Source organism: Pholis gunnellus (assembly GCF_910591455.1).
Source record: "Pholis gunnellus genome assembly, chromosome: 6".
Lineage (NCBI taxonomy): Eukaryota > Metazoa > Chordata > Actinopteri > Perciformes > Pholidae > Pholis > Pholis gunnellus.
In genome coordinates, this window is record NC_136532.1 from 9,168,012 (window position 1) to 9,188,426 (window position 20,415).

Consider the following 20,415-nt stretch of genomic DNA (forward strand, 5'->3'; position numbering starts at 1 on the left):
AGGGAAAGAAAGCGGGAATGGTGAGAGACCAATGGAGAGACAGAGAGAGAGGAGATGCTGAAAAAAAACAAGAAGAGGGACTAGAAGTTTCTCATGATTACTATAATTCCCAGAAAAGTAACTCATGTTCTGATGTATTTCTTTATTAGGTTTCCTATTGCTGCAACACTTTAAAATAAGGTACATAAACTGTAAAAAGGAATGAAGAACCACTTCTTTGCCTATTTAAAGGCCATAGGCAACTTCATACAATTCAGTTTTCTATGTTCCCACTTAAAAACAACACTTTTTCAATCAATGCGCTATGAAACCTCTTTGCACCTTCCTCTTTCATTCCAGTCTCTCATACCTAATCACAGACTCTTTCCCTGTGTCTAACTTGCATGTCTCAGAACACTTTAAAACATTACCACTACTATTCAAAATGAGGAGAGGAGTTTCTGCAAATGGAATTGAGCTGTAAGTGCATGCTAACTGATGCATCTCCTCCCCCCCCATACATCAAAACAGCTGCTACTCCCACAGCGTGCCTTATGCATGTTTGAATGGGTGACTTCATGTCAAGTGTGTGTGTGTGTGTAGAGAGGTGATGTCAAGCAGAGGGCGGCGCATTATGACACTGTTTTGCTCTTTTGATTTCCAGACTTGGCAGAGGAGCACTGAGCGTTGATTGATGGCGTGCAAACAGGCAAATACAAATACACACACGCACAAGCAAGCACTCCACTGGCAAGCATTCTGTTAGCATATTAGCTGCTAAACTCAAGCCTTGTGTTTGTTCTTCTGCTGCCATGCTGTAAGAATAATCAAATACACACTGCACTCTACACACATCCCCATAAATAATCATGGAAATAGATGATGATACCTGCATGTCATGTAGAGACAATAACTCACCCAACACGCATGTACGTACACGTCTGGGATGTGACAAGCTGTGTCTGAGGCAGGGACTTGTCATGTTAGACACTGTCTTTGGACAATAACATTGTGTAGTATGACTTGTTACTGCAGGACATGGCTTGAGTGCATAAAGTGCAAACACTGAAAGCCAAGTGGAGCGACAAGCCCAAAACATTTTCCCTGCCGGCGGACACAGAGCAAATACACACAGCCAACAACAAACGGTAAATATTGTGTTTCATTTTCAGGACATCTGTGTCTTGTCTATGGTTTATGTTCACAATAATTCAGAATACTTTTGGTTGTAAAAGTGGAACTAAACCTCTTGTCTTCAAAAACACCAAAAATCTAAGAAAATGGATTGGTTCAGGGATCCTTAAGTAAGTGATTAACGTAATATAATACAGTTGGGCCACTGAGACATAAAAGGTAAGCAGTCATGGTAGTCTAGAGTAATGGCATAAAATTAAATGAACGTGTTCAGCGACTGAGTTGGACAAATGGCATGTGAGTAATAAAACCATTTAAACATCGACAAAATGTGCAGACAAATGTTTAAATCCATAATAAATAGTACACGCCACACTTATGGTGCATTTCTGCCATCTGCAGAAGGCTATAATTGTAAAGTCTTGATTTTTACCTTTGAGAGTCACATTCTACAATGTTTTGTTGTATCTCACGGCCCGGAACTAAACCTTCAGAGATTGTCACACTCCAAAATAAAATAAACTAGAATTACCGCCTTGCAGTTAGTTGTAAGTCGCCACCAGCTAGGCAAGTTGCATTTTACATACGTGTCCAAAAACGTCATCAATTCATCATTTTATCCTTTTTAGACATTTGTGCGAAATTGTCATTCTGCCCAAAAACGATTTTACAGGTCAGAGTAACTTTTAACCATCAAATTCTGATCAGCTCACCCTTGAGTCGAGGTTGACGTTTGTGTGAAGTTTGACAAAGGTGTTCCTGAGCTATTGCATTCACGAGAACGATTACCCTGAAATGCCTCGGCACAAGAAGTTCACAGATGAAATAGCAATGTACTGCAGATCACTTCTCCAGCCTCTAGTAGTCATCGTACATGATGGCATCTACTGAGATGCACTCGCAACAGAGGAAGCAGTAGCTGAACGTTTTCCATGTTTTTGGTATGAGGTGTTTGACTGATCTCATTCTGCACTGCAGCTCACAACAGAGATGAAGCAAAAGAAGAAGTACTAACACTTACTTTTCGTACACGTAGCAACAACCACATTATTGAATATATTCTTTTTGTGTATCATAGTACGTTAATATGTGGCCAGAATTTTCAAACAAAAATGTAATTAAAAATACTTTGTAGCTGTTTTTTTATGTAGTCAAGGCAGACCGCATAAACCTTACAGACGCATGCAATGTTTTTTTGTAAGAAACGCTGCATGTAAACCAAACGGTTTACAGTGAAAGCATCCCATGTAAAACCCTGACTTTTATCTATGGCATCACAGTGCAAAAAGGGATATTTCTCCCGGAAACAGAGGGCAATGTAATAAAGTACTGGTCCTGGATGCACTGGACCGTACTATGACATGAGTCAGAGGGGTGTCAAAGGCCTGTGTGATTCCTCCCAACAACTAATGACTCTAAATTACCACCATCATTGTCTGTTTAATTAGCCTGATCCAGCCGTGGTCACACACCAACAATCTACAGAGGCTAAAAAGGTTGTGCTTGTATGCTCGTGAGACAGAGAGAAGTGGGGGGGCAAAGGAGAAAGAGAGAGAGAGAGAGAGATATTAAAGAAACCAGATTGTGTCCATGTGTGCGAGTGTGTTAATTTATGTGTGAGATTTTTTTTGTGATTGCTCAAGAACATTGTCTCTTTTGTAAATCCAATCGTAAAAGGTCTTGATCCATCTCTCTCTAACCCACACCAACACACACACACACCCACACACACACACACACACACAGAGCCGTTACACAAAAAAAAAGCCAGCAAACCTCATGTTGACAAGGCCTCGCCCTGCTCACCAATGGCATTATTGATCAATCACTTTCTGATAATAAAAACATGGAGAGAAGGAAAAAAAAGAGCTATTCACTTTTTTTTGTCCTTTCAGCAGACATTTTTCAGCAGCCATACATTCCTCTCTCTCTCTCTCTCTCTCTCTGTATCTCTATTGCCCTCTCTGTCTCCACTCTCTTTTTCTGGATGACATATAATATAATGCTAGGACAGCGAAAGTCTTTGATAGTATGTGTTGTGATGGCAAAGGGTAACAAGGCCAACATGCAAGACATCCATCATCCGTGAACTGTGTTTGAGTGTGTTGGATTCTGTGTTCGCCCTATGTGTGTGTGTGTGATTGTGTGTGTGTGTGTGTGTGTGTACGCTGAAGCACACAAGGCTTTGCGGGCATGTGTGTGAATGTCAGCCTTTCAGTGTATTGATCAGACCACAGATCCACAGAGACACACACACACAAGCATTGCCATACAATTGCACACATGCACCACAAGCAGCCCGAGCAAATATGACGATATGCAACCTGACATTTAGATATTAACTGATCAATGGCTGGAACAAATAGAATAAGCTGTCTTTAGTGGTCTAAACAGTTTGTGTGTGTCTCTGTCTGTGTGTTCTTTAATTGATGTACTGTTTTGTTCCAGCAGTAGTAGGTTATGGGATTGTTTTTATTTCATACATTTAGTATGCATGTCCATAACCCATATTAAATTCCCATCTACCACCGACATACAAACTTAGATTCAGTTCACAAGCTTGCATTCTGCTCATTCCATACCATTGTTTCTGTAATTCATTTAAAATTCATTGCAATAATGGGATTTGACTGAACATTGAATGAAGGCATACCACATTGCCAGGACAAAATAACATTTGAATGTTTAATTGTCTATTTTCGGTGTCTAAAAATACCCTTGCTGTAAACATCAGACTGTGTCGCATAAATAAATATTCAATGAGCTTCAACGTTGAACCTTGAGCCAATCCTGAGCCTAACTGCTGGATAACCTTCTGTCTACAATACAACGTTTTGTTTAGCAAGCCTCTAATAACTTAATGTAACCAAACCAATGAATACTTTATTTGAAAATACTTCACAATGCAATTAATTCATAAGCCACTACCATCCTCAACTAGATATGACTCTTCCCTGTGAAGGCTATTTGATCAATATCCTGCACTACTACTACTTCACAAAGAGCCATTGGGGTTAATAGTAACTGTAAAATGTTGAAAACTTTGCTGTTTGCTGCTGCCTGTAATTGAACCAGACTCAAGGATATTATTCACTTTCCTGCATTTCACTACTGTATTTATATTTCTTAAACTGCACCGCAACTTTTATTCTATTTTTAGCTTTTAAATGTTTTAATGACTTTTTAATGTTTCATCCAATGTTCTTAATTGTTTTTAAAATCTCCTTGCCTTATGTTTTGATGCTTTTAATGGCTTTATGTGAAGCACTTTGAATTACATTGTCATTGAAATGTGCTACACAAATAAACTTGCCTTGCCTAATGAGACTCTGCATCCAAGCACAGGCCAAGTAGTTCCAAGTAATTCCAAGTAATGCTGTTTACTCATCTACATCTACATCAATAGAACTTTCAAAGTAGAATATGAGCCAAACGAATAGACAATCATCTTTAGATTACAGGCTTTTATTGGCTTTTGTAAAACCATATTTACGAGAAAAGCGGCAACAACAAGAAAATACCCAGCATTGGCTCAGTGGCCCAGTTGGTGATAAGTCATGTCAGTTCGGAGAAAAACAGGGCAGAAGAGAGCAGAACACAGGTAAATTAAAAGATTGACCCATGCCCTACAATGTCAAAAACCATACCAACTGAAATTGCCTGTGGCAAGGTCAGATGAGAGGACTGGAAGGTCGTCTGTGTACGTGTTTGTGTGTGTGAAACTATGAAAGCAAGACAGATGGAGATGGATGGATCGGCAGACGGAGAGAAAGAAAGCATGAATACATTTGTGTGTGTGCATACTTGCATCTCTGTGATAGAGAAGGCGAATGAACGCGTGTGTGCGCAGACCGAGCTGCTGAAGTATGCTTATGAGCCCGCTCTGCCTCTCCAGGTTCACTAATCTTTGACCCAATATACTGTATAATGATTCCTCTACTTCTTTTCATCTGTCTGCAGTCAGTCTGACTGTCCATCCATCACTCCCTCTCCCTGACTGCAATATGTGGAAAGCACAGCTCGGGTCAACTGTTCCTGACACAAGATATGGGGGGTATCTTCAAGTGTCAATCATACACAAAAGCACACACATACTGCAGAGTACACACTGTCTGAGCGTACACATTGTACCGCCAGCTTGTTCTCACTCCCAAAGCGTTGGACAGTGCTCTTCGACGTCTGACACAGACACATGCATGTATCCTTTAGTGTGCAAACACACCGTTGTCCTGATTACAGGCTCAGAGCAACTGATAACGTATCACGTCTGAAATAGACTCGTCCAAAGCTTACGCCAGAGGTGTATGTAGAGCGTCATAGTGTAAAGCTTAGAGCCACTGACCAAGCTGTGGTATTTGACGCACTGAGGTGAGATCTGTTAACAGCTGCATATGTACACAGAGAATTTTACCAGCCATGATCGTGATATCCTGTTTTGAACTGAGGAGTCAGACATAGGCAATTTACAAAAGACAGAAAGCAGAAAGACACACATTAAACAGATGTTTCAACCACAAAACCAATAACCACAAGGCATTAATGATGTTTTTAAATTCAACAGCAAGGCTGCATACATAGAGATTTGAATCACTGTGAAAGTCAAAGTCAGAAATACCAATAGAAGAACAAGAGCAATTTCTCGAAAATGCTAAAAGAACGAGCAAAGCGCATTCACAATCTAAGATCCTGCTTTTGCATTCGGGGTCACCATAAGTCACAGCGTAACAACCTTCCAACATGAGATTGAGCGGTTACCACTGGGGGGAGAGAAGCAGGTCATATTAGTGTCACAGTATGAAGGGTTGGTGTTTGAGTGAGTGAGCAATTGAAGGGAATAACCAGCTGGATATGGTGGAGAGTAGCAGATGTTATGGCCCTCAATTACACATCTGATCAGGCCTCCAGGGGCTGAAGCATATGCTAAAGTTGCCAGCCAGAGGAGCTGACCCCACTGTGCACTCGTGTTTTACAGGTAACTGGGGGCTGATGGGGGCTCCACATAATTCAGGTCATTTTAAATCCTTTTAATCAAGTTTTTTCTTTTTTTTTCTAAGCTTTAAATGATAAAAAGACTTAACATTATAAGATGATTTCAACCGGCATTAAATACTGTAAAGGAAGGCTGTCAGCTGTGAAATTAAGTTACTAATTGCACATTTAATTAATACAGTTCAAAACAATTGACCTCTAGATATTGTTCTATTGTTAAGATAGTTTTGATATTTCTGAGATAAATGTGTCTTTCTTGCTTTAATCAGTTAATAACCTATACAACATCACTTTTGCTTTACTGAGATATTAAGTAGCAATTTTGCAGCAAATTTAACTTTTCAGAAAGAAAGAAAAATCATAACCATGTGTAAATTAATTTCTTACTTTAAATACATGCATACTGTGTATCATTTAAGAAAGAAGAGGTGATGTACTGCATCATAGAGTAACTTTAAATATCAAAAAGTTGTCTGAGTTGTCAAAATAACTGATAGACACCAAAACAGACAACTCTCGTAATCAATAGTTTGCTCTTGTGACTGTGTTTTTAAAGCATCTTGGAGAATACTCCTAATCCTTTGTGGCCACAAATTCTCAAAGGACTAACAGCCTTCAATCTAAAGTCTTTCTTTAACTGGGGACAGTCATTCTATCTCATCTATTTAGGAGAGCTGCAGAGCTGTAATCTATCATCAGATCCCGCTTCCAGGAGGCATCAAACAATAAACCTCTAGGCTGTCCTTGTGCATGTGTACCTTGTTGAGCACCTAATAATGCTAAGTTGAACACCTACTGACAAAAACTCAAAACTCATTCACTAAGGAGGACTTCTAGTCTTTGCTGAGAGCATGTAGGATGCTTTATGAACATGTTATTGAACACAACTCTGACGCAAATGGGGCACTGTGCTCTAAAACCAAAGCAAAGCTGAGACAAAAGATCAAGTGACCCTAAAGAGAAATTTAACCTTCACCTCTCAATTATCAAATCATGTTATTCCTGCATTTGCTGCTGGGCTTTGTGGGAGGGAGACAGTTTGACCCTGAGTCTACAAGTGGGCAAACATCAAGTGCATCATTTACATGTTTGTGTCTCTGAGAGAGGAAGAGAGACAGCTACATCCTCCAGTACATAAAGAAAAGAGAAACCCACGGTGTTAACGACACACCGACACAGTCTGAGGAGAAAGATAAAAACAGCGCATGATGGGAACAGGAGGAAAGAGAAAATGAGAGCTAGGCGAAGGGGAACAAGGAAAAGGAGACAGCAAAAGGAAGCAGTGAGATGAAAATGTGTACCACAAGGAAGCAGTAAATAGGCTGTCTGCCCAAGAATTATGCCCTTCCTTCTGGCGCATTGGGTACCTTTGGAAATGCTGGAACAGTGTGCTGGAATGCAGCTGCTCTGCAAGTTCGGGGGAAATGCAGTCCAATCTGTCTCAGATATCACACATGACAAACAGACTAATCAATAAAGAACAAAATGAATGGGTAACTTTTACTTTGAGCAACAAAAATCAATCCAGACACACAGGCCTCAAACAACTTCACTCGCGCCTTGGATTCCTCGCACAGTAAACACACACACCTATCCAAACATGCACACTTCCACACACAGCAGAGGGTCTTCATGGATCGCAGTGTTTGGAAATTGGCCTGTGTATGTGTGTGTGTGTATTTTCCTTGGCAGAGTTGCCAATTTTCATCGTGATACAGTCTTTAGTTCCAGCTGCTGTCGGCAAGTCTTAAAGGGATTATACAGTATACTGAAGATACTTGAAGAGGACCATCAATAACACCATGTACAAAAATGAAATGAAACGTGAGCGCTGAAGGGAAAGATCGCCCCTCTTGGTTCCAAAGAAATCAAGAATGATAGTTGGCACTGAGACAACAAACCGAGCATCTCGTCCAACCTCCTTGTTTTGGTGGGAGGACTATAATGCATGTGGGTTGCTTTTAAGTTAAAAGCTTTTCACTTTTAGGTAAATTACAGAGGTTACAGTCACATTTCTGTCAAGGATCCATGGCGGTGCACGACTCATGTCCAAAGATTTGATTATGCAGAACAGAGAAACACCTGTTTATTCAAAATAAGATATATTATTGTATTTACAAGACACCAACTCTAAAATACACGGGCGGCATCGAGAGCTCAACTTATTCCTTTGTATTTTTCACTGTTAAGATATCTGAGTATTTTTTTGTTTTGTTGTAAGGACAATATTTACGCTATCTGCAAGAACAAAACAAATGAACGCATGCAGAGTGCATTCCACCATAGATGTCAGACTCTCTTCTTAAAAGCTACTATGTTGTTTGTGGCCATTCAGCCATACACAGTAAGAGGCTTTAGGAAAAGAAAGCCTTCTGCGTTATTGCCAGCTGTAAGCAAGGTGCTGTACTTAAAGCAACTCAGTGGCTTCTATTGAAACATGCCATGCTCTTATCTGTTGATGTGCCTTTTTTCCCCATGAGTCTCCCATCCATGACCATCCCCCAATTTGTCCTTCGTCACTGCACACACAGCATCCTTGCCTGCCTTTTCCTCTCACATAAACCGTTCCCTTTCCATTTCTAATTTCATTATGCTTCATCTCTCTATGTCTCTTCTCAATTGACAGCATTAATCCCATTAGGAACTGAGCACAGGAATAACCAGAGGATGCAACAGCCCAAAACATGTTCCAGAAGTCAAAGCAGCGGAAGTATAGGGAGATAAGGAGGGATGGCCTTCAATTTGCTGTCTGTCACTAAACACCACACTCTGACCTATATACAGCTATTTGATATTTGATATAATGACCCACACATGTGAAATAAAAAAACAAAACAGTGTGTGTTTATGCCGGTGAGGGTGGAGGGAGATACACCGACGAAGGGACGATAGATGGATAGATGTGGAAACATGATGGTGGAAGAGCGGGGATCTAAATGATGCTTGTAGGGCAAAGCATGCATGGAGGTGAGGTGAAGTGTGTGAGTGTGTGTGTGTGTGTGTGTTTGCGTGCATGCGAGCGTTCGAGTATGTAGCAGGTAAAACAGAGGAGTGGAGAGAGAAAGACACAACAGATAAGCACATTGCAAAAGAAAGAACAAAACTGTGATGCAAGCTCACACACAAACGCACAGACACACACACACACACACACACACACACACACACACACCCACACACACACAATCTGTATCATCTCTAAAGTACTTACTGGCGTCCCCATTAGTGGCTGCACTAGCGACAGTCAATAGCGCTCACCTTTGGTGCTCCTTACACACACACACACACACACACACACACCTACACACAGACATGCACACCTATACACAGGCAGACACGCACATGCACACACATACACACACACACACACACAAACAGCCAACCTTTCAGTCCTTTAGCAGTAATGCTCTATAATCATTGTGCTTCCAGCTCCATGTGCCCAGATAAAACCTTAATGTCAACGCACATCTCACATCCCACACACACACACACACACACTCTGTTTGTTGAGATAAGAACATAATGCCATATCTGTCTGGTGATAAAGTTCAAGGAGAGAGCTAGAGCCAAGCCCTTGAAGTGCCCTTTTAACTGCACTTGAGAGTGGACGGCAGAGGACGCTATCTCTCTCTCTCTCTCTCTCTTTTTCTCTAGACGTCTGTGCATCTGTTTTGCGTGAATGCATGTTTTCACATCCTTTTTTGTTTGGCCACGATAAGGTTATGGCGAGTTCAGAAAAGGCGATATAAGCCTGATAATGGCCAAACCAAAGAGAAGTGGGGCTATTTGTGGCCGAGCTGGCCGAGGCACTTGACGAAGAATTAGCAGTTCCAGCTCCTCAAAGCAACATGTCAAGGTGTCCTTAAGCAAGACACTGAAGCCAGTTACTCCCGACAGTTAGGCCTGTGCCTTGCATGGTAGCTTGCTGCCATCAGTGTGTGAATATGTGTGTGTGTGATTGGGCGAATGAGAGGCAAGTGGCATTGTGGAAGCAGCACCTGGGATGTCTCACGATGTCTCAACAGAAAGAGTAGTGAATCAGCAAAGAAAACAACATCTGGCTGTTACACTCATAAAACCAAATATATTACACATGAGGGTATGTGTGGGTATGCTGCATACCAACTCTTACACCCTGTTTCTACTGACTGGGAAGAACCAAGACAAAGCCCACATGTATAACAGAGTGACAATGAATAGATTCATACATGTGTTGTTGTTGCTGTCAGGTGCAACAGTTCCTTCCCAATCACCTTCCTAATCATGGCTGCCATGCAAGTCATGAAAAACAAGCTACAATTGGGCGGGGTCAAATGAGTAGTCTACCATATCTCTCAGGCTAGCTAGGTAAACACATACGTTTATGAGTATTTGATTGCCTAATGTGACGTACTGGCCATCTCAAAAGAGACAAATATAATGTAGTCTGATCACTACTTCACGAAAAATAACTTCAAGAAGATTTCTCACATTTTTGTCTGTTTGACTGACAAGATGTTTCAAATTCATCGAAATGCACATTCTTGGCGTTTATCAAAAATGTTGGTCCAGCCATGGCTGCTGCCTTCTTAACTGTGTGCGAGAAGCTGGCATATGACTAACTCAAATAATACATAATTGTCTTTGTGGCACTGCCGTGATTGACAATGCTGTGCAAGTTTAGGATAACTACTTTCTGTAAAGGTTTGTGTGTGCACACAATATATGTTAGTTTCATTGACACTGAGTATACAGGTGTGTTTAGTGACACAATCTAGATGTGACTTTCTGCGAAATAAAATCCTTAAATATCAACATGCAGCACTTTACTTTGGTGGATATTTGCTTCTGTGCGTGTTCACATTCTGTCACTGATTCTTCTTTGTTCTCAACTAAAGAGTATCCTTCTTCTTCGTCCCCATCACCATCTCTCTTGAACCGTTTGTGTTCATCCTTCACACTCTACATCATCCATTTAGCTCTCTTTATCTCTGGCTGAATTCTGCCTTGCCCTTCAAAATCACTTTTTCGCTGACCTCTACCAAGGAAGAAGTACAAATTTCAAATTCCTAAAGGTCTGGGCCATGCGTGCGAGTATTAATTGGAGATTAACTCAAAAACGTTGAGCATATTGTATTGTAGGTGATAGGAGGTCTATTAGTTTTAGAAGTTTTGTAAAATAAGTAAAGTTAGTCCATTAATCAATTTAAATGCATTTGAAGACACCTTAATCTTTGTTCATCCCTATCCCACCTCACCCTGTTATTTCACCGACCTCAGCTGATCCCTCCATTTATTTCTTTATCTGCCTACTTTCCTGTGTCACCCGTCTGCATAGCCTGCTGTCCACATTCTTACCATCTGTCATTCCATCATATACACCCTCTCCTCCAAGTCCTATAATTACAAATGTCAACACTTGCTCGTCATGCTCCATTGACACAGGAGTGACGCACATATTGATGAATGATGAAAAATATCTCAATAAGTCAAACTATTCAATCATGCTACCCACAAATCTTCATTTTAATCATTGTCATTTTCCACCCTTCAATTGATTCTGACAATGCCCTGCCAGCCCACTGCCCTCTGCAGCCGAGTGGTTAATGTGCGAAAAGTTCGCTAAAAGTTAACTCCAGACAGAGGCTGGCACAAATGACGACCTTCATGTGTCAGTAAGCTAAAGTAAAAGAGGAGGCGGAGAGGAAGACGCAAAGGACGAGAACATATGGAAGGCCGTACTGAGTCACAGTGTTATATATTTCTGTTTTGGAATTTTATCCAATTTCCCCTTCATTTTATAAGATGCAAACAGAAGCACAGAAATATATAAGGCACTCAAATATATGGGAAAAGACAAGAGAAACACACGGATATGCCGAATGATAAGACAAGAAGATTAGTTAGCCGCTAGATCAATCTGTCTTATATATCCCACGCTTCAAACATCTAGTTTTAATTCTTATTTTTAACTTAATACAAGACAATGTAATGCAATATGTTATAATACAATATAATATGCATCCTGCAGAAAACATTATGGTTTTTTGACTGTAATTGACAGCCCACATTGTCTTTCACAAGCATATATTTCATGGCCCTTGGGGCCCAAATGAATCAAGAGACAATTCATTATAAATTGTGAAAAATTCATGCACAGGATGTTGATGAGAAAATACATATTCATCAATGGCAGTGGAGCAAAGCAGGATCACAACATCTGATTTAAGGCTCCATTAGCACTAGAGGCCTGCTAATCCCGACCCCTCAGGGATGATTGTAGAGAATGAATTTAAAATGTTAAAAGGTGATCAGTTCGGATCAGTACGAAAATTGCCCATGACAAAGAAAATTGCTCTCCAAAAGACAGAAGTCACACATAAAAGCATATTTTTGATTGGTGCTTCTTCATTATACCTGTGGGCGGGGATGATACTTTAAATTGAATATTTTACGAAAGTCTAGCAAAGACAATATTAAGGGGTCTTCAGACAAACCTATGTTCATAGTTCGTGCTATATTGTGGGTAAAGCTCAGGAGATGACACAAGACTTAGAAAATAACCTCTTTTTAAAATATGTTTTGACAATATGCATGGTGGTGATAATGTATTTAAATTGACCAGTTCTTCGTTTCCCCGTCTCATCCGTGTTGCTTTCATTGACACCAAAATAGGTGAAAATGCGGGAAACAGTTGATTTTGCCGAGGCAGAAATCAACAGAATTGAAAATAAATGCGTTGCCACATCTGAAATATCCCACAAGTTCTATTGTGGCTCAGTCCGGCCACCGCCGTCTCTGCCTGTTATTTCACCACCTCTCTGTGATAACTGCACTAAGGACTTGACTTTCTCCCACCAACTGTGAGGCTTTGTGTTTGATCAAGCCCTATATCTAACAGTAATTATATAGAGTTTGCATGTGTGTAAAACAAAGAAAGGGGACAACCAACAAGCACATAATGTTGTATGCATAAAAGAACTAGCAGGAAAATAAGCTGTTTCGTTTCATACATAGTCATGTTGTTCACATTACTGTATCAGTGACCACTGCAATATTGTGGGCGAAAATTATATCTTTCTTTGAACACTGAGGGGTCTAAACCCACCATCAAACGTATAATGTTTTCATAGGCTACCAGTGCTGGTCCCTTACCTCTAAGCTGTAAATAGAGGGATACTTTAGGCTTTCCATAACCTCTCTGGATATAAGAAAAGGGGTTAAGGCTGATTTCAGCCCTTACCTTTGCCTGTGGATTGGATAAAAGTGCTTACTTACTTATTCCTTTCAACATAAATAGTTTTTGGTGACTGTGTTTCTTTGTCTCTCTCAGTGCAAGGAATGTGTGAGTTGAACTCTTTTCCAATGCGTATGGCGATAATGATCTGTACTGCTGTCATTATTACTTATATCCTACTTGTTACCAATGCACCTGCTATTGTGGCATCAAATATTAGAATTTTAGACTCATCGATTAAATCTTTGAATGTCAGACCTCGTTTAAAGCCAACACAGTCTACTAGCTGGTCTTATATGACCAAACCCTGGCAAATTGAAATTAGTTTTAATGGTTATTACTCTTTAAGGTCTAGGCAGACAGGATTTTTCCAAAGACCTCCATAGATTTTCGATAACTTTAACTTCACGTTCATTGCACTATAATCGTGCATCGTGTTGTTCTACAGTTTAAGATGAGCAAAAAATAAAGTAAGAGCAGAAGCCCACATATTAATGTAAAGAGAGAGAGCGACAGTAGAAAAAGTATAATCCTGAAGCTATGACAACAACTCCACAACGTTTTCAGCTCTCAGCTCTCACCCACCCAGACTGTAACAACAAAATTCCACCCACTGAGTAAAACAACTTCTAAGTTCGTCAAAATGTTCTTTATATCTTGTGAACAATGCAGAATGTCTCGTTGCATTTTCTTTGGGTCAGATGGAGCTGTCAATGAGTATCCCAATGCTCTGCTGACATAAAATACTATATAATGTACAATGTAATAAACTCTCCAACATTATACTATCTTTGTCTGTCTCCGGTCAAACATCAACACCAGCTCTATAATTGAGTATTTTCTGGTTCTATTAGGCAAGTGGATAGTGGTAAGAGCAGCTTTTACTTGGGCAAAAAATTAAAACTTTTTGGATACAAGCTATATTCAGCGACTGCATTATTCAACATGTCTTATACAGAATATTTTTCTTCATGTTTCATTTGAAACATCTGTCATCTCTGGAATAATCTCCAACCCGTTTGAAGGTCCTTCAAGTGAGAAATGTCAGTTAAAGAGAAAATAGTCCCAAAATGGCAACGTTTTGAAATTTTAACACTTTGAGATCAAATGGCAAAATTTATATTTTTCTGCTTCTTTGCATCTCTAATATGAAGTCTATGTGTGTGTGTTTGTAAGAGAGAGACAGAGACAGAAGACTAAGTCCGCCTGAGCACATTTTGACTCATGGTTATGGTCCAATTTCCAAATACTAATATTTATGTTAATATATTAATTCACTCATTATTTAATGCTACGTCTACCTACAAAATGTATGATCAGTGGCAAGAAACACAGATGGACAAGACCATGTTGTTTTTATAACACAACGTCCTATAAATACCAATTCATGTTTTCTTACAAATGAAAGAATATGAAAAGGTTGTGCCTCTATCAAGTCACATTCTCTTTGGTTTAATCTCTCCTCAAATCCCACTGTAATAAACCAGCATGAATAAACACTGACAATGCAGAATTAAAAAACTACTACTGATAACCTAGTTACAGCTTATGCATAATTAGTTGTTAGAATATGAATATGTATGACTGTATACTGCTGTTATAGGATTATGTACTGTAGTCCCTGTTTTTATGCTTCGTTTCTCAGTAACTAACAGGCATATTTTACCCATAACAAAACCTCCCAGCAACAATTGTAATGATTTTCATTTTCTTAAACTCATCGAGTTATTGGTCCTTTATGAGCTGAGTAAGTCCAGGAAAGCCATTCATAATTCATGACAAGCAATATTTGCAATAAGACAATGGTCTTAGGGCAAGAAAGCCACAAAGTGGGTGGAATATGTACCAGCAAGGAGCCTTGTTGGCAGTGGATGGTACACTCACCCACATGTAATGAAGTGAAAAAAAGCAGCAGAGCAAGTAAATGTTAAATAATGCAGAACAGTGACAGAGCATGTTGGCTGTGAGTGTATATCCGTGTGATTTTGTGGTAAAATGCATGGATGTGCATGATGGATGACATTCTACTGAGAATCCAGCAGATGCTGGAGCTCTGCTGAGCTCACATCACAACAGGAACATGAAAGAAGAGCAAGGACAGCGACTCATATTAAAGTCACAATAATGACGAGATGAGCCAAGAAGCTCATGATAACTCGCATCTCTCCTCAAGGTTTGGCTCAAAACCAGTCTTTCTCACATTTACAGCTTTGCATGTGTGGTCTATATGTGCAACCATCAACTGACACAAGACTCGTCTAGGTCGTTAACCTATACCAACATCTCATGGCCTGCATCAATGTGGGGGCAGTTTAACACATTACAGTACATGCTTGAGCACCACATTTAGTTCCTTAAGATCTTCCTTAATGCACTAAATAACTTCCTTAACATCACTCTCGAGGCCTGCCGTATCCCCAATCTCCCTTTTTTTCTCCTTTCTCCAAGTCTCGAAATTTTGGAACAGTTTCCAGTTCACATGCAACATCAGGGCCTAATGCATCTGGATGGAAGGTGCTTTCGGTGACAAATGACATCATAAATAACTCTGATAGAGAAAAGACAAGGTCCCAGTCATCTCTCTCTGTCTCCACATGTCTCACTGCCTGTCTGTGTCTGTCTTTCAGTCCTTGTCTCTCTCCCTTACCTCTACTCACCATCTTGAGAGAGAGAGAGAGAGAGAGAGAGAGAGAGAGAGAGAGAGAGAGAGAGAGAAGTGATCATAAATCTTAACCAGCAATCTTTACCATCTCCTGACACTTCATCTCAGAAACCTCTCTCCACTTGATGTCTCACTAAATTAGATTAAAAGACTGCTTTGTCAACCTTCCTGGAGAGGAGAGAGAGAGCGCGACTCTGGAAAACTAATTTGGGTTCCACTCACACACTAAAATGGAGGCCGACACTTCCATATTGTATAATGTTAAAGCTTAAGCAATTTCCCACACCTACTGCAGATCACATCTCATTGAACGAATGGCTAAGTGATAATAAAGATGCATTTGTTCATCAATTTCCAAGGGATAGCCATGTTGCTGTGCTGCTGCTGAATGTGTGAAGAGGCAGTTGGCCTAACCTTCACTAACAAAAGGTTCATTGTTGTGAGTTTGTGTTGAAGTCTATCTGCTCTCTAGTGGTGAAAAATCACTTAACGTTGGCTTAAACGTTTACTTAAAACGTTCCAAGAGAGTGAAACCTTGAGACACCTAATCGTAGTCCTCTGGCCGGCACAGCGTACTGACTTCAGTGTTTTTCCATGCAACACCTACATCGCTAAGACTATAAACACACAGGAACCTGCTCATACACAAATACTGACGCATACACATTCACAGACACATAATAACACCCCATCTTGCACCCCCCTCCCTGTCACGCCTCCAGCCAAATTAGATGGTGATTGCTCTTTCTGAGGTCACTTTTAATTAAACTGAGATGAGAACATGACACATGGGATTAAGCCCCATCCTATCACTTCAAATTATAAATTCATAACTAATGCTAGAGCCTATTGCTTTCAACCATGACCTCCATATCATTTATGTATAAGAGCAAAAGGAACTCCACTAATTGTCTTCTTCTGAAGAGATAAGGAGCATGAGAGGAGGGGGTGGGGAAGTGTGTGTGTGGGAAGGGAGTAGTTAAACACACATATGTAAGGAAATACATATATTCTAACATGAATATAATGTTTCAATGTAAGTTGTGCTGTACACCATCAAGACTGACTTGACACTGATTGACTCTAGCTCGCTCTCTCGCAGGATTTATATCAGACATGCTAACCTCTCAATAAATAGGGCTGCGAGAGTTTTTTGAAGCTACGAAGATGAACTTTAATCTTGTGTCGATTTTATCGGTTCCTGTGGACAAAAGCGGATAGACCTTTAGATCAATTCTCATTTTACTGCAGCGGGGTCTGACACTCAGTCCTGGTTCTGGTTCTCCTGTGCCTTACGCATGCCAGACAATACGGACTTGGCCTGCAGCAGCGTGGTGTCTGGGTTGGCTTTCAGCGAAGCAGAGAGGCCGCAGATCGAAGGCGGCAGTGAAGCAAGATCTGTGTCTGTCTGCTGAGGGCTGGTCGCTGCCGGAGGACCCGCTGAAGTCTGAGCTGAAGAACTTTCTGGTGAACCTACATGATTTCTTGTTATTTTGAACGAAGTCTAACCCAGTGGCACTGATGATGAGCATTAAGGATAACTATATACAAAGAGTCATTTTGCTGATGGTCTTGTTTACTTATGTAGGCCATATAGAGGCATCAGCACTAAACTGAGACTGTATAAACAGCTCCTTACCGTATCTTTAAATGACAAATATTGGGTGAGAAAAGCTTGAACTACTGTTACTGTTACTTTCCCCATTAAACGCCCTCCTTACCTCAGTGATAAAAGCCTTGGCAGTGGCCGGGCTCATGAACAGCACGGCTCTGCGTAGTGTATCCCTGTAGCGATGCAGCTCTTCCACGCGCAATGTTCTGAACAGACTGGTGATCATCATGTTGATATTGGATTCCACCTTCTGAAGGGAAACGTCCATTCCCTGCTGAGAGGTCCGGTCCAGGAAATCCTCAATACCACGGATATCTAAAAAAAGAGAGGTAGAGTTAAACATGTGTCTCTATATTTGGCTGTAGAGGAACATACGCGTTCCTATGAAAGTATTTTTGCAAAAAAACAAGGAAAGGTAGAGAGACACACAGACATACACCTGCTCCCACACACACATTGAGAACATCATTGATCACTTGACAACATATTCACTGCTGTAGGTGATTGGTTGCCTCTCTGCATGAAGAGGTTCAGTAAATATCTCAATTCATGAGCTCCTACTGGCAGCGATTCTTGGCTATCAGTGCATTTGTATTACTCAAATGCTATCCTTTGTACTAATCTGAGCTAAGGCTTTTGTTGTCAGCACTATGCCCCTGTCAGTGCTGCATGCCTTTATCTTCTAGAAACTTAAATATACAAAGCATTCTGTAGACTTGTCATCTCTTATAAACACATAGACATGAAAACAAAAGCATATGTTGGGGACTCGTCCAAAATAAGAGGCATGTTTTTTGCCCTTTCGGTCGATTGATGTAGATACTTAGGTCTATTGATATTGATAGACAACACTATCAATAACAAAAGACACATTCACTACCACTGTATTGAACTTGAGTGTGATTAACTGGCAGTAAAGTGATAGATGGCATATTAAAAAATACCTTTTAACGTGCAAACTGCAAAGCTAGTCATTGAACCCAAATGTTTGTTTCCCTTTATTATTGAGCAGTACCGAGGTACTTGGACTAAGGCGGCGTGCTGTGGTCCGACATGCGGCTGTATTCCGCTCACCCTGGTATGGGCAACGATTGCTGCAATGGCTGCACAGCATGGCGGATGCTCCCACTGTAACGTACTGGGTGGCGTGTCACCCTTCATTGGACTGACACATTGCGCAGACACAAGGTTCATTCAAATGCAGAGCCTGCTGTCGTTTTTAGAAAATCTTGTAAGCCATTGTTTTACAGCTTAGTTTTGGTTGAACACAAGAGAGTAGAGATAAATAAGTACTGCAGCAAACTAGTGTAACATCTGATTTTTTTCGTCAGCAGCCGCCACTGTATAGGCGTATACACCTATATATGTCTATTTAGTATCTGTGCTGTTAGAGTAGAACAGGGCCAAAAGTGTCCCATATTTGCTGAAGCCACTATACAGTACATGCATATTCCTACTGGGACACTAAGAGAACAAATAACTCGTCAAGAGTTTTAGATTAAAGCACCAAGCCACTGTAATTATCTATATTAAGAGTTATTTCTGTATGATAACAAACCACGATGCTTGTGTCAGTAATTTTCCTGCCTGGACTCCTTTATTCTTAATGAGCTACATTGCAGGTCAAGGTAATCCTAATTAACGCACTTTGGTTGAGACCACTGCTAATGATCGGATGATGTGTGTGTGTGTGTGTGTGTGTGTGTGTGTGTGTGTGTGTGAGAGTGTGGTTATGTAAAGTGGTTATGTAAAGCAGCTACCTAATGATGTATTTGATATGGAAAACGGATGATACTGTCGTCATTGCCAGTGTCTTGACTGAGCAATTAACTGGATTGATTAGACTTGTTACGGGCCACAGGGCTGAGGCGATGGTGTGATTGCATCAATGCTGAATTTTGGAGGTTTAACAGCGTATTTAGGAGAGAGACAGCATGCAACAGCATTGATTCAGATGGAGATTAATTGAGAAAGAAGACAAAAAGAATCCTGTGCACACACAGCTCAGAAGGTTAAGTGAGGACAGTGCGGGAGACATTCCGAAAAGTTTGTGTGTGTCAGATGTCACATCAACACCTTTTCCCACACTGAGAGGATTAAGAGGGAATGTTGTCAGTCTTTCAGCAACAACATGACACGGCGAGGAAGACCGTGACAGCAAAGTTATTAGTGTCTTTTCACACTTTGCTCTCTCATACATATACACAGCAACACATACATACAATACACACATGCAGCAATCCAGAGGACAGCAGCTGGGCACCCAATCTGTTTAAGCGGGGCTTGTAAATTGATACAGACTCGAGTGTCTGTTTGTACATACGTGTGCATTCAGATGTGTATGTCTTGCTGTGTTGGCACAACATATGAGTGAGTGCATCATTTTAACTTGATAAAACAATAAATGTTTCCATGTATCCATATCGCTCATGGTTTGTCTAATAATAGCGACATTGTTTTTGTATTTCGTTTGTTTGTCTGATAAGAAAGGTAGATGAGCAAACAGAGACAATGAGATGGCATCTTTAATGGCCACACAACACAGCTCTAATCGGTGCAGGAGCACAGAGCTATCAAGTCATTCAGATCTAATTACTATTATTAATTAGCAGAAATAATAATTTGGAGTAATTACTGTTTAACTATATTATCATTGGCAATGTAATCATCATCACTAGGGCTGTGACTCCTAATGAGCTACATAACATGAGTCAGTTGTAAAAAAGTAATAAAAAAGGCTGAGCGGCTCACATCCATCTATCTACACGTAAACTACAGATAAGTACAGACACTCAGACAAATTACAGATTACATGTAATATGA

At 40.4% G+C, this 20,415-nt stretch overlaps 1 protein-coding gene across 1 annotated transcript in view; it reads right to left on the reverse strand.

Annotated features, from left to right (window-relative positions):
* grid2 (glutamate receptor, ionotropic, delta 2) overlaps positions 1-20,415 on the reverse strand; it is a gene marked incomplete at both ends in the record, with an annotated part of 431,005 nt that overhangs the window by 149,759 nt on the left and 260,831 nt on the right. The window contains one exon of the mRNA XM_079161163.1: positions 17,702-17,907. Within this exon, the coding sequence (XP_079017289.1) occupies positions 17,702-17,907 (206 nt within the window). The remainder of the gene's footprint in view (positions 1-17,701; positions 17,908-20,415) is intronic.